Source organism: Alosa alosa, chromosome 21 (assembly GCF_017589495.1).
Source record: "Alosa alosa isolate M-15738 ecotype Scorff River chromosome 21, AALO_Geno_1.1, whole genome shotgun sequence".
Classification (NCBI taxonomy): domain Eukaryota; kingdom Metazoa; phylum Chordata; class Actinopteri; order Clupeiformes; family Clupeidae; genus Alosa; species Alosa alosa.
In genome coordinates, this window is record NC_063209.1 from 26552939 (window position 1) to 26564992 (window position 12054).

The 12054-nt window shown below is 44.9% G+C and overlaps 1 protein-coding gene across 1 annotated transcript in view; it reads left to right on the top strand.

The window, feature by feature from the left end:
- The window catches only part of nucb2a (nucleobindin 2a), a 10117-nt gene extending 8895 nt beyond the window's left edge, over positions 1-1222 (top strand). The window contains exon 13 of the mRNA XM_048231224.1: positions 482-1222. Within this exon, the coding sequence (XP_048087181.1) occupies positions 482-726 (245 nt within the window). The 3' untranslated portion in view covers positions 727-1222. The remainder of the gene's footprint in view (positions 1-481) is intronic.
- The last annotated feature ends 10832 nt before the right edge of the window (positions 1223-12054 follow it).

Sequence of the window (12054 nt, forward strand, 5' to 3'; positions counted from 1 at the left end):
CACGCTACACACATCCACATTCATAATACACACCGCACTACCACTACTACACACACAAATACACACTCTACACACATCCACATTCATAATACACACAGCAGTACTACACACACAAATACACACGCTACACACATCCACATTCGTAATACACACAGCAGTACTACACACATCCACATTCATAATACACACAGCAGTACTACACACACAAATACACACGCTACACACATCCACATTCGTAATACACACAGCAGTACTACACACACACAAATACACACGCTACACACATCCACATTCATAATACACACCGCACTACCACTACTACACACACAAATACACACGCTACACACATCCACATTCATAATACACACAGTAGGTACTGCACACACAAATACGCAGGTGTGGCGTAAGCAAAGGTCGCGTCGCGTCGCGTGCTTACTTGTAACTAATGTGCCTGTGCCTAACGCCCTTCTCTCTCTCCCAGTGGCGGGTAACGACGTCCCATTTGCCCAGGACCAGGGTCACCCTCTGCCCCCCGGCCACGCAGAACTACCCCCTGACCATGCCATCCCTCATCAGGAACTGCCCCAGCGGGGGCAACCCCAGGAATTCAATCCAGCCCCCCCAGGCCATAACCAACTGCACCAGGTGGCGGAGCACCTGGCCGAGGGCCACCATTTACCCCAGGGAGAGCAGCACCATCTTCAGGAGCACAACGCCATCCCCTAGGGACCAATCACACACAACACGGACTGGACACCTACATGTGTTTGAGTTACTGTGTGTGAGGGTGAGAGAAAGGGAACGAGTGTGTGTGGTACATTATCCTGCCAACCTGCAGTCCACAGACTGTGTGCTTGCAGTCCTCGACTGAGTGAGTGTGTGTGTGTGTGGTGTGTGTGGTCCTGACTGGACTCTCTCTGTGTGGATGCCAGGAGATCCTGAGCAGGACTGGATTAATCAAGGGGACTTGGGACTCCTGACCATGTTCATTGATTAGCAATCACAGACAGCCCCATACCTTTTCATATATTCTTTTTATTGGAAAAACTATAGACAAATGCATCACGATGGACTGATTTGTGTGTGTGTTTGTGAGAGAGAGTGTGTGTGTGTGTGTGTGTGTGTGTGTGTGTGTGTGTGTAATGTGTTGCACATCGTTTTACAGAAATGTGGTAAATTAAGTGCTGAAGCCACTGTTGCTGGATTAAAACTCTAAAGAGTCTTCAGTGTTGCATTCTGATGGAAAATAATGGTGAATGTGAAGAGATTTCATCATGGTCGCGTAGTGGATAAGGAGCTGGGCTAGCATGCAGTAGTAGTGTAGTGGATAAGGAGCTGGGCTAGCATGCAGTAGTGGATAAGGAACTGGGCTAGCATGCAGTAGTGGATAAGGAGTTGGGCTAGTATGCAGTAGTAGTGTAGTGGATAAGGAGCTGGGCTAGTATGCAGTAGTAGTGTAGTGGATAAGGAGCTGGGCTAGCATGCAGTAGTGGATAAGGAGTTGGGCTAGTATGCAGTAGTAGTGTAGTGGATAAGGAGCTGGGCTAGTATGCAGTAGTAGTGTAGTGGATAAGGAGCTGGGCTAGCATGCAGTAGTAGTGTAGTGGTTAAGGAGCTGGGCTAGCATGCAGTAGTGGATAAGGAACTGGCTAGCATGCAGTAGTGGATAAGGAGCTGGGCTAGTATGCAGTAGTAGTGTAGTGGATAAGGAGCTGGGCTAGCATGTAGCAAGTAGCCAGGAAAAGTTGTGCATACGATTCCTGGCTGCCACTGTTGAATCACGTTGGGGAGACTGGCCCTTCAGCTCCTGCCATCATGTTCCTCTGTTGAGACAGGAGTTGGTGGAGTACTGACTCTCACACACCAGTCGTATAGGTCTTGCCCAGTCTCCAGGTCTGAGTCATTGCAATAAATGCCCTTTACTGGGGCATCAACCTGTAGTCTCACCTCAAGCCATTAAAAACAGATTTCAGGGAAGGTCTTGTTGCCATACCAACGTGCCTGGCATTGCAGTCAAGCTGCAGATGGGTGCCCTGTAGAGCCTATCTTAATCTGTGCAGTGCTGAGGGGCCTGTTCGGATTCCTCAGGATGTGACTGAATGAGGTGATGAGGTCACCTGGTGTCCACGTGTTCATCTAATCCAGTGTTTCTCAAAGTGTGGTCCGGGGACCACTGGTGGTCCGCGAGCAGACGTGGTAAAATATAATATGAGTTGTTTGCAATATTGAACCAACTTGTATGTAAATCCAAACAGTTCTGCAACACTATGTAAGATATGTCAGTTTAAATCAATCCTCTGACACAATAAGCAAAGTGCAAAGACAATAAGCAAGGTGGTTCAGTGAGTAGGTCTAATCTTTTTTTTTTTTTTTTTTTTTTTTTTTGGTTGAGTGGTCCTTTGTCTGAAAGTTTGAGAAACACTGATCTAATCCATACTGATGTATTTTAAAAGCAGTGAACAATATTAGTGTGGTGAATCAGATGAGATGCATTCAGTATAGGACATGCAGAACAACTGATTTCAAAGTGTGTCAAACATACAGCGGGGAAAATAAGTACTGAACACGTCAAAACAAAAATCAGTAAGTATACTTCCAATGAGGCTATTTGCATGCAAGTTTTCACCAGACATTAGTATTAAAGGGACACCAGGCAACGTTTTCGTGTTAATCATCTTCGTAAGTCGGTATGTGGTTAAATTACTCATTACGGGGCGAATGAAGGCTCTCTCGCCCGCCCCTACTGCCTGTAGGAAGAATATCCCACTTGCAAGTTCGGTGTATCCTACCCGCCGACTGAAGCAGGATCAGTTTACAGCACAGAGGCAGGCTAACGAAACGCTAGAGATTGTTGCAAACGTGTGTATAATGGCAGAGCCGGCGAAGAAGCAGCGAAAACCCTTGACGGAAGACGCAAAGAAAAGGAAAAGAGCTTCAGACAGAACGAGGGGGAGTTTCGTAGAGAAAAAGCATCAGGCTTGCCTGGTGTCCCTTTAACACAGATAATCCACCCATATAAAAAATCCAAACATTAAAGTCCATAAGTAGAGTTATGTATAATAAAGTGGACTGACACAGGAAAAAAGTATTGAACACGCCTGCTGAAATTTCTTAAATATTTTGGGGAAGACCCTTTATTCGTAATGACCGCTTCAAGGCATTTCCTGTATGACGAAACTTATCAGTCGCAGTATTCCGCAGTGATTTTGGCCCATTTGTTTTTAAACAGATAGTCTTTTAATATTGAATATTCCAGGGGTCTCTTGTGAATCCTGATCTTTAGTTAACTTCCAAAACTGTTCAATTGGATTGAAATCAGGGCCTTGATTTCCTTTCTCTGAAACCAATTGAGAGTATCCTTTGCTGAATGCTTTGGATCATTGTCTTGCTGAAAGGTCTAGCCATATCTCATCCTCAAGATTCTGGCAAGATTCTCCCGGAACAAAATGACTCCATTCATCATTCCTTTATAAGACGTCACTCGTCAGGACCAATGAGGGAACTGGGAGTGGTCGAAGGAAATCGGGAAGCTGTCCGCACGCTATTGGAAATAACAATTGATTATAGAACCCCTGTTAACCTAATGATTCTGACCCCGCTAGATATGGAGAAGTTTCAGTCAAAGTAATATTACTATCCATAGTAGGCCGATGTAGGCCTACCCACGATACTGTTACAAGAATGCCTTCTAGCTATTTAATTAGACGCATCTTCCCCAAGAATAGTGTGCGAGGCCCTCCTCGGCCGACTAATTCGGGAGGCGCCATTTACTGAGTAATGATCCTAGTGTGAAAGTTGGTCAGAGGCTATAGTGCTGGCCTGGACCACTATACTCATCTGGACAGAACAGCTTACCGAAGCTACAGAGGGTTCAGGGTGTGCTAAGGTTAGCTGTCTAATTCCAGATTACTAATAAAATCAGTGACCCACCACAGTATAATACGATGGCCAGTTCTCCTGGTAGCATGCCTACTTTCACTGATTTAGCCCCACGGCATAGGGACTAATCCTAGCCGTTCCCCCTGGCACATCTTAAACTTTGAGGGATATCTAAAGAAATTCTAGAAAACTATGCGGGTCAAAGCATAACAATTTATTTGTCAAATACAAGCTATTCATCCAATACATTATAGAAGGTACATCTAAATGAATAATGTGAAAGTTACGAAAACAGGTTAAAGGAACATTTAGGAAACCATATGAAGCAATCAGAGAATGAACATACCAGCTGAGAGGATGATGACTACACACCTTAGTGGTGCAGTAGATTCTGACTACAGAATGGCTCCTAGAATGCTCTGTAAACTTCACTTAAATAGGCTACCTAGTTTGTAGTTGGTTACATTGATATGGATCACATGATTAGAGGTCAGCTGATTTGGGATCACATGGTTGGAGGTCAGCTGATTTGAGAGTACTTTGATGAGACTTGAGACCATTGTTGTAGTGAGAGTGAATCAATCAAGACATGACAAGGTATACATTTGATTACATTTCCTGTCCGTACAGTTAACTGCTCCTGTAGACATGTGACAGTAGGCCCACAATAGGCCCACACTTAGTAATTGATCAAGAGTCAATATATGACTGAAAAGATGATCATCAGCCTGGTAATTAGGATCCTTACACCTTCAGCTGTAAGAAGTCTTGAGGTGAAAAGCAGCCACCACCTCCACACCTCACTGTTGGTATGGTATTTTTGGGGTGATGCACAGTGCCATTTCTCCTCCAAATATGGTGTGTAATATGCAGTGTTGGGATGTAACTGAATACATGTATTTAGGATTATGTATTCAGAATACAAAATATGAGTAACTGTATTTAGTTACAGTTACATTTTCAATTAGTGGTATTCAGAATACAGTTACTTTGGCCATTTTAAGGGGTTACTTTTAGAATCCTTCTCATTTGAATTTCTGGGCTTTTTGAACTGAAATTCTAATATTTCTGTGAGATGATCTTGTACATTAACAACATGTATAATGTTTCAGTTTATCCTATAAAGTTAAGTTGTGGGTTTTTTGCTGACATCGCCTGTGGGTCTTACAAACTGAAATAGCAGCTTGATTCACACTTGATAAAATGTAAAACAGTGCTTATGTAATCCAAGTATTTAGAATACGGTACATAGATAGAGTAATGTAATGAAAAACGTTACAAATGACATTTTAGGGCATGTATTCTGTATTCTGTAACTGATTACATTTTAAAAGTATTCTTCCCAACACTGGTAGTATGACATCCAAAAAGTTCAATTTTGCTCTCGCCTGACCAGAATACATTCTCTCAGTATTTCATAGGCTTATCCAAATGTTGTGTAGCAAACTTCCAACGAGCTTCAACATGTTTTTCTTCAGCAATAGAGTCATGCGGGATGAGTATGCAGAGAGGCCATGGCACTGGAGTGCATTACTTAAGATCTTCTCTGTAATAATTGTATCTGCTGCATCCAAGTCTTTCTGGAGCTTTCTCCAAGTGGCGCTTAGCTCTTGGGCTATTCTTCTGACTATCCTTCTGACTTCCTGGTTAGAAATCTTGCAAGGAGATCCTGTGCATGGCCAGTTGATGGTGCAGTGATGTTGCAGATAATGGCTCCAATACTGCTTATTGGATGATTCTGAAGTTTTGAAATGCATCTGTAACCAGTTCCATTGATGTGTTTTGCAACAATAAGGTTGCAAAAGTCTTGGGAGAGCTGTTTGCTTTAACCCATCATGAAATGTTTATTGTGTGACACCTGGGGTAACGAAAAACCTTTTTAAAGCCCATCAGTATGTACTAACCCATCTTATATTAATTTGCACAGATAGGAGGGATTATTATGACCGCCGCGCAGCGAAGCGGCTGACATGGTCAAAACTGCACGAAATTGAAAGTGTAGGATCATTATGACACCCTCCGAATGCATGCCAAGTTTCGTGGACTTTCGTTCATGGGGGGCCTTACAATAAAATAATGTATGTGTACATTTAGTGACCGTGACACCAACAAGGATTCCCGACACTGAAAGACCGGGTACCTAAACTTGGTGGGCATGTAACCCCACATGGATAGCATGGAACCATCGCTTTTCGTTTTGATCTGTAGCCCCCCCGCTGGACTGGACACCCCGAAAGGAGGGTAGGGCAGACACAGTTTTCTGTGAATATCTTAAGAACCGTAGGGCCTAGGATGACCAATTTTTTGCGTATGTTTGCCTCCAGGGGTCATGTAAACCCATTCCATATGCACACATGTGCATAAACAGATACACACGCACACACATACATTCACAATGACACATACTCACACAGTAGACATATATACGCATGCATGCACATGCACACACATACAGGCACATAAACAGGCAAACACACACATGCACGCACACACACCCACCCACACACACATAAACATAAACATGTACACGTACACATGCACACAATTCAAGAATTTCTCAGAATTATGAACAGACAAGATGGGGGTGGGGTTGTATAAAATGTATATTACATGTGAAATCTATGAACTAATCATGTTTTGGTACTTGTTGTCTAGTAGCCTGACGAGCCAGACCCACATTAAAATGTAGGGTCTGGACACTCACCGTTCGCAGTGCTCAGTCCGAGGGGCGGGATAATCGGTTGTCTTTCAAATTCCGTCTGCACGCAATAGGACAGCGGCAGCGCTGTGAGTCCCATGCGTTTCCCACCAGCGGAGCTAGTTGGCTAGTTCAAACGTTTGCCAACTTAATAAAAGCTTAACTCGTGTCACACTGTTCGCCAGCAGCAACATCCATCTTATTTGTTTTCAAGTAGCAGGGAATTCAAGCCAAACCGTTGCAACTCTGCCATCAATCATTATGTTAAGCCCACATAACGACTCTATACACGATTTCATTGGCCTGATTAAGTTTCGATTTCTGGAGCTCACAAGCCAACTAGTTGCTAGACTAGCCCTGGCAGTAAATGTAATTCGCTGCCGCTAGGGGCGCGTCTAGATTTCTAGGCTAGTTGTCTAGCCGATACCAGTGAGAATTGAGTGTGAATAATGCAATTCAGCGAGACAGAATCATATATGCCTTTCAGCGTGACTTATTTTTGTGGAAAACATGTGCTGGACTGGGCGGCGGTCATATTTTGTACCGCTCTGCGGTACATCTTATAGATATTTTTTTAATATGTGTGGATTACCTAAGTTATTAATAATGTCTGGTGAAAATGTCATGCAAATAGCCTCACTGGAAGTATACTTACTGAAAAAAATGTTGACGTGTTCAATACTTATTTTCCCCGCTGTATACACAAATGAACAAACAATTTGACCTATTGACCAGTTTGACCAGTTAGTCAGTGCTAGATGTTGTAGTAGTTGTTGCACTGATTATGCATTGATTCAGGGACAACCTAGTGTTGACACAGCTAGTCATTTCATGTGGGATGTTGCATTGTGTCAGGGAAACTGACCAGTTTGGCTCAATTTAAGAAAAGTTGTAGTTCAGTGACATTGTCTATACACTTGGGAGGGTAACACTTTACTTGACAGTATTGACATTAGAGTGACATGACACTGTCATGACACATGAACCTTAACCCTAATCCTAACCCTAACTTGTTATGACAAAAACCGAATGACACTTAATGACAGAACTGTTATGTCATAAACGTTTACGACTTGTTTATGACACGTTCATGACAGTGTCATGTCACTCATGTCGATACTGTCAAGTAAAGTGTAACCCTTGGGAGTTTCCCAATATGTGATCTTTTCTGTACCTGTGTTCTCATGAACTTGTGGACCATTATGTAACGTCATCAATCACTGCCGAAGTACAGTTCCAACTTACACTGCAATGGTACAGTAACTTGCACAAGTGTAATGCTTACTGCAGTAGGACGGTTACTTACTGTGTAGACTAATGTCTGGCTGAAGGTGTCCCCAATGCCTTGTTGTCAGGGAACAAACTGCCAACACACCTCTGATGGACTTCATCAGCATGTGAAGTTCTTAACCTTTTATGTCCCGCCTCCATCGGAAATGGACGAGACCTCTCCGGTGAAGTGCAATGTCATAAACCAATCACATGCAACCAGTGTTAAATTCTGATCTATCTATCTTTTATTAATTAGCTTGGGCCTGACTCTGCCCACTTTGTGTGTCTGACTCCGCTCTGGCCACAGTGTGCACGGTCAGCAAAATACGCTGCCAAACTTGGGGCCAGGAAGTGAGATGGATGCAGACATTTCCAAGGGGTAGACTGACAGTTGGAAACAGAAGTGTTCCTTTCTCACCAGAGGGAAGGGTATGGACAGAGGACCTTGGCATACACAATGGTGCACAAGACACATGCACAGGTGTCAGTGGCACTGAGGACCCGGGTTAGACAGGTGTGTAATGGTGCATTCAGGGCACTTCTGAATGACAAGGACCGCCCCCATGGCTACTTTGTTTTTCCGACAGCAAGTGTTCATGTGCTTTGCCGTCGGAATGTGTGACAAACACAGATGCCACAACAAAGGTTAAAAACATACACTCACTAATCCTAAACAAACAACTGTATTTGCTTAAAATATAGTGTAAGACGTTTGTGAAAGAAAGATATGCAGCTTTCAAGTGACAAAAACGGCAAATTCCCAAGTTCATATTAAACCTGTTGTACATGAAAGGCCACATGGACTACAAACGAACTACGCGACGACAAAAGTGATGACGAGCCCCTAACTGGGCAACTCTGTTAGCAAAATCTAGCCCCAGTTTCCGACCTCTGACTCACACATTAAGTGACGTGAATGACGCGGAATTATGGTTTTCACTCGGAGAAAGGTTTTTCCGAAGCCCATGAACGCTAGGATAGAGCTGAGAGAGAGAGAGAGGGAGAGGGTGAGAGAGAGAGGGAGGGAGAGAGAGGGAAAGAGAGAGAGAGAGGGAGGGAGAGAGAGAGAGGAGGGAGGGGGAGGGAGAGAGGGAGAGGGAGGGAGAGAGAGAGAGGGAGAGAGAGAGAGAGAGAACATGAATGCTAGGTTAGAGCTGATCCCACAGAGGACAGGAGAATTTCCCTAAAGCTGCCATTCCTGCCCATATAAGGAGATCCGGGTACCATCATTGCCCATTTAAAGGTTGTATCAGCGATGGATAGTGGGGTAATGTCACTTCTGATGTTCAAACAAAACAGAGAGCTTAGCTTGCTACTCCCTCCTGTGCAGTTGAAACTCTCCTGAACGCGCATCTCATCAGTTATTGGTTGGAACACTTTATTTTGCCTTTAAGTGGTTGGCAACACTTGTTGTTAGCAATTGTTTTTGTGTGCAGACCTCAGAGCCTAGGCTGCCTACAGACGCGTTTTTTGACGGCCTGCTTATGGGGCGGGCAGCTAGCAGGTTGTTAGGAAAGATTATATGAATGTGATCATTTATGTTTGGGCCTTTTTGGGCCTGCAATTGCTGTTACAACCTTTAAGGAGATCCGGATCTCCTTATATGGGCAAAGATGGCAGCTTTGGGTCCTTTTTGTAGGCGGACTTCAAAGGTAGGTCACTGTGTGTGTGTGTGTTTGTTTCCCTGTAAAATGTGTTCTTCCTCAGCCACTCAGTCAGGTGAGGTTAGGGAGGAAGAGCAGGTCCAGCTGACATCAAGACCTGACACTCGAGATTCTACCCTCGTCACAATTAACACAAGTAACAGATCCATGGCAAGATCAGTTTTTAATGTAAAGCTTAGACAGTGCAGTGCTCAAATTTTACAAGTTGCTCAGATGCTGTTCAGTGCAATCAGAGGCAGACAGACGCCCTGCGTGTTCATTTGTGTTCACAAACCGCCACATGGTAGTTAACACATCCCAACAGAGCTCGAAATAACAGTCAAGCCAGGCAGATTAAACAGACAACCACCCGCAACCTCCTGCAGACACTTCCTGTGCTCACAGGAGGCGAGTGAGGAGTGGTTCTGCAGAGTGAGGCTGAATCTCAATATCCCGTCTAAGGTCCTGAACTCTCAAAAACGTTCATTACATCAGCTGATAAGTGGTTGAGTTTAAGATGCTGCAAGGGCTCAAAATGCTATTAACATTAACAGGAACGGCACCTGTGAGGTATTATGTTAAATTGACAACACCAAAACCACTTATGGCAGTCATTAACCGTTTTTTTTTTTTTACATCCAGGCTTCCTCTACTGACAAACCCTCACGTCACTATGCTTTGAATTGTTTGTAATTTTCTGACTTACAGAAAGCGTTCAAAAAAGTCTGTGAGCAAGCCCTCATGCACAATTTGACAGTGGGACAGCTCTAAGCACTCACAGACTTAGCGGGTCTGTGAGTGTGGACATTGAGATCCAGTCGGTCTGTATGTGAGAGTGGACATTGAGACTATGAGACTAGGCCTGACCTATGGGCCTGACTGATGCTCTTAAACCACTCAGTCAAAACATGTAGAGTCCGTCCCTGCGTTCCCACAATGCCCTTCTGAACGAGGCTAGAGAAGAGGAAATGGCATCTGATTTTCCCACAATGCCTTTCTGAACGAGAATTAAGAATACAGCAGCAGGCGACACACAGCGTGTTCGTGAGCGCACCACAATAAGGCAGCTGCATGGTCAGGCCCTAACGTGTGTTCAGAGGAGCCACAGGGCTTCAGTCTTTGGATCGCTTCCCTGCGATGCACACAACACAAGGCAGTCGGAGTGGCTTCCGTTAGCTAGGAGACGAAGCAGTGGCCCTGGCCCTGGGAAACGGGGACGAGGAGGAAGGGGAGCAGTCGGGACTTGGCGGGATTGAGGGTGGTGTTTGAAGTGTGTTTGAAGTGTGTTTGAGGGTCTGATGGGGGTTTTGAAGGGAGGGTGGGGGGGCTGTTGGGGATATTAAGGGCTAGGCCTTCTTCGAAAGTCCTTGTTAGCTGGTCTGGTGTGCGGTCATCCCTCGGCTGTATCTGAAGGTTCCTCCACGTCCTGGAACACATACACACATGCCAGGAAATGCATGTATACACACACACACACACATGCCAGGAAATGCATGTATACACACACACACACACAAACTTAGACATACTTCAATAAGTTTATACACACAGATGCATACACCTGTATATTTCCCTTTGGGGATGAATGAATGAATCAATTAATCAATGGGCCAGTGTTTATCAAACACATTAGATGAACACTGAGCACAAGTCCAGTTCTGCAGTTTTTCTTCAGCAGGGGGGTTGAACCTTTCAACATTCAGTAGCACAAATGTGTTGGCTAGTTGCTGTGATGTGTCCAGGGGTTGTGTTGGCATGAAGGTGTACGGTGCTGTATCATGCAGTGGCCCCGCAGTGCTGGTACCTTACCGCACTTACAAACAGTTGCGCTCCGCCACCGCATGCCAGTGGGTGTTCCCGACGGTCGGGGGTGTGTAGCCTACTATGCAAATGCCTTGAAGTAGGCCTATAACAGTCATTTGATTGGCTGGTGCCTTCCATTGCTCTCCTTCGGTGCAGCAACGCAACGTAACGGACCCACAATTCAGTTTGGCAACGGATGATGTAAGCCCAAGCAACTGTTTGTAAGCACGGTGAATGGCCGATTCCGTTAGCAGCACTCTAAGGACCCCGCAGTGATTCTAGAGCAGAACCCAAAGAGCCACGCGGGCCCGTCCCACAGACACCCGAGGCAGCCCACAGCACCAGAACCACAACGCAACACTCCTGTGCACTGGAACCAGAACTAAATGTTCATATGCATCGGAATCGGTTCCTGTACACTGGAACGAGAACGGAATGTCACAGGAACCAGAATGGAATGTTCCTGTATATCGGAACCAGAACAGAAGGTCACTGGAACCAGAACACAATGTTCCTGTATATCGGAACCAGAACAGAAGGTCACTGGAACCAGAACACAGTGTTCTGGGTGGACCCCAGGGAGCACTTAACCGGACCCTAGCCAGATGAATTTCGCTCCGCCTAGCTCCACTCAACCATCTGGAACCGATCCATTGAAGTGTTGCTTCAGAAGGCTGGGCCCTAATCAAAAAATTGCATATGATTGAATAAGCCACTTGTCCGTCATCTATTGGCGTGCTACTTCAACCACTCACGCCG